This window comes from Perognathus longimembris, chromosome 20 (assembly GCF_023159225.1).
Source record: "Perognathus longimembris pacificus isolate PPM17 chromosome 20, ASM2315922v1, whole genome shotgun sequence".
Taxonomy (NCBI): domain Eukaryota; kingdom Metazoa; phylum Chordata; class Mammalia; order Rodentia; family Heteromyidae; genus Perognathus; species Perognathus longimembris.
The window spans coordinates 11,505,104-11,508,614 of NC_063180.1; the positions used below are offsets into that span (position 1 = coordinate 11,505,104).

General features: G+C 37.5%; 1 protein-coding gene across 1 annotated transcript; it reads left to right on the top strand.

Moving 5' to 3' along the window:
• The first annotated feature begins 2,454 nt into the window (after positions 1–2,454).
• Positions 2,455–2,971, top strand: LOC125338634 (uncharacterized protein KIAA1143-like). Its single transcript, XM_048329549.1, has one exon. It carries the CDS (start codon positions 2,455–2,457, stop codon positions 2,908–2,910), a length of 456 nt encoding a protein of 151 aa, XP_048185506.1. The 3' UTR covers positions 2,911–2,971.
• Positions 2,972–3,511: the final 540 nt, after the last annotated feature.

Here is a 3,511-nt window from a genome sequence, read left to right on the forward strand (position 1 = left end):
AAAAAAAACTTCAAAAAATATATAGGGAGAGGATCACAGTAGCTTAATAGCTATGTACACATGACCATATAATATGATGCTAATTAAAATGAATTCCAAGGTATAGAAGCAAGAGGTTTTGTGTTTTTTTGTTTTAATGTACTGTGTGAAGTCATTTCTTTCCTTTTTCCCCTTTGTTTTACACCCTGTTGTTGCTGCTTCTGATTTTGGTACCCTGTGTCTTGCATATATGTTTATCTGACTTGGGAAAGGGAAGGGGAAATCACAAAATGATGAGTCAAAGAACAAAACATAAACCAATTCAACAGCAATACTCACAAGTCACTATGTCGGAAATGAACTTTACAACTTGAGGGAGAGGGGATTTGGGGGCGTGGGTGGAGGGAGAGAAAGCGGGAGAAAATTAGGAAGGGAATAACAATGTTCTACAAGAAATATACTCATTTTCTTACTTATGTAACTGTAATTTCTCTGTACATCTCACTTACAAAAACAAATTATCAGAGCTTCTGCTACCACCCATCCATCATAGAAAGAGCTTTGCTTGACACTCCCTGTGTAGGAAAGACTCACTGGCATGCACAGGCACTTCAGAAGGAAGAATTTTTAAAAGGAGGATACCTAGGGCTGGGATGTAGCTCAGTGGCAAAGCGCTTGCCTAGCAAGTGCAACGTCCTGGTTTTGATCCCCAGTACCAAAAAAGAAAACACAAAAAAATACAGTTATAAAAAAAAAAAAGGAGGATACCTAGTTCAAGCCACACAACTTCTTAGAGGATGTTTCTGTCATTGGAGACATTGGGCCTCTCTCAACCTGGCTTTGACTGTAAGATACCACTCTAATTATCATATTGCAAGCATTCACTTTTCAGCTTTCTTGCAAGCTGTGTACTTTAAAGATCAGAGGGAATTTACTCTGCACCATGAACACCATCACTATGCTAGGTATTCAACAGAGAGTCAGAAGAATTTTTTCAGACTGTTAGTATATTTGAGTAGCAGCAGAGGGCAGGTAACTTTATTTTCATAATTAGCTCTTAGACTAGACTAGGAATGCTTTTAGGTGTCTACTAGAGGACAATTTTCCCCAAAGTGTGATGGAATAGTTTGTGGGTTCGTAATCCCTGACCGAGGCCACAAGTACAAACAGAAGTTTCTTTCACAAGTTTGCCTGGTTACAGTTCAAAACTTTTTAGTGTTGGATGACACTAGAAGAGTTTTGTCCAAGTTGTGGTGAAGCTTTTTGGTTATCTTAGGTAATCAATCCTCAAGTGAGAGTGGGCAATGAGCAGTTCCCACACAGCTGCTGAAAAAAACAGATATGATCTTTAAGCTTGAACACTTGCGGAAAGGTCATGCCATAAACACTGCCTGATTGGAAATGAAACTTTCCACAGGAGAAAAGCAACTCTGTTCCCTTTGGCCTTCCCTGCCTGGGTGGGCAGCTTGCTCACTGAGAAGCCATGTCAGCCCCTCCTGGCACTGGGTAAGTACAAAGGATTCCAGGCCTCCATTAAGACCTGAAGAATGGGAAACTCTTTTAATAGGTAATCAATATGTAGATTAAAGTGTGACAATTAGAGGCTGTTTCTGATTTTTGGTGTTCAATTTATCTTCTATCTACCAATCTAACTATATCTATTTATCATCTATCTCTATCTGTCTATCTCCATTCATTTAGTCTTATGCTGGTACTGGGGCTTGAACTTTGTGCCTTGCTCTCTCACTTGGCTTTCTCACTCACAGAGTTAGACCACTTGAATGACACTTCTACTTATAGTTTTTTTCTCATTGACTAGATTTTAGGATCTGCTGGATTTTTCTACCTAGGCTGGCTCTGAACCATGCTCCTCAGATCTCAGCACCAGAGTAGCTAAGATTATAGGAACTTGCCACTCAATAGCTCAATTTTATTTTATTTTTCTTGTGTTTGTTTTCTTGCCCCTTACAGATAGATGTATTTGATCATGTAGAATATTATGTCTTGTTTCCTTACCCCTAACACACTATGGTTTTGTACTCTTTAATGTATCTTGGTTTCATCATAAAATAGGAATTCATGATTTGGTATAGTTTATATTCAGCACTTATATTCTCCTCATCTTTTCTTAGATTCTTTCACATTGCTTTTTTTTCTTTATTTATTTTTTTTCTTTAAAGGTCCTTTTGCAAAATCCCTATAATTATCAACTGAGTAATAGAAAAGTTTTGTGGTGGGCCTAGCTCCATTATGGACTTGATATAAAGAGAACACATGACGGTAATTTGGCAAAACTTTAGGATTTCCATTCAAAATGAAGGAAGCCACACAAAAAAACGTTAATCACACAAACAATGATTCGCATTCATTAAGAATCAAATAAAGGCTTTTAGATATGACACCAAAAGCTCAGTGGCAGTATAGTAGATGAATTAGATTGAATCAAAGCTTTAAAAACACCGGGTCGCCACGGCCATGAGCAAGCGGAATCAAGTGTCGGCTGAGCCCGCGTTCCTGTCCCGCTTCAAGGAGTGGGTTGGTTACAAGGAGGGGCCCACCGTGGAGACCAAGAGAATCCAGCCACAGGTTCCAGATGAAGAAGGCGATCACAGTGACAAAGATGACAAACAGCCCCAAGTGGTAGTTTTGAAAAAGGGAGACCTGACAGCCGAAGAAGTCATAAAAATCAAAGCAGAAATAAAGGCTGCCAAAGCAGATGAAGAACCAGCTCCAGCCGATGGGAGAATCATGTATCGAAAACCAGTGAAGCACACCTCAGATGAAAAATACTCAGGTTTAACCGCAAGCTCAAAAAAGAAGAAAACAAATGAAAATGAAGGAAATAAGCAGGACTCAGAGAAAAAGAACTCACAAAAGCAAATCAAAACCAGTAGCCTCCTTTCTTTTGGCAATGAAGAAGAAAATGAGTAAATGTAAATGTTTGGGCTTAAAGTCTCCTTGGGAAGTATATGAGGTATTTTTTTCAAATAACGTTTTTTTTTCCTGTGGCTTTTAAAGTATCTTTCTTTTCCTATTATGCTACATGTTATAGAATAATTAGAAGATACAGGAAAACATTTGATAAAATATGTATTAATACCCCAACTGGAAATTCCAATTTTGTAGATGCTAAATACCATTACTATGTTTTGTTAGTTCCCCCTCTGGGTGTCTATATGTGTAAAGAATATTTTTAAACAAAATGAAGACTGTACTATGTATGTCCCATCTTGCAACCCATTTGATATTGTGAGCATTTTGCAAGATAATATTTTATAAACCTGAAATAAACAGGTACAGAAAATTAAAAAAAAAAAAGCTTTAAAAACTGAGGCACAAACTATCAGGAAATAGAAGGGGAGATATCTACATTGTGTGTGGAGATATTTGTAAGCCATATACTTGATGAGAGATTTGTGTCCAGAATATATAAAATAATCTACTACAACTTAAGAAAAAGGCAGATAACAGAATTTTAAATGTCTGTTCAGAGGATTTGAAAAGGCATTCCTCAAGAAAGGTACAATTAATG

Excerpts from the sequence above, each read along its gene's own strand:
- LOC125338634 (XM_048329549.1), top strand. The coding sequence starts at position 2,455 with ATGAGCAAGCGGAATCAAGTGTCGGCTGAGCCCGCGTTCCTGTCCCGC.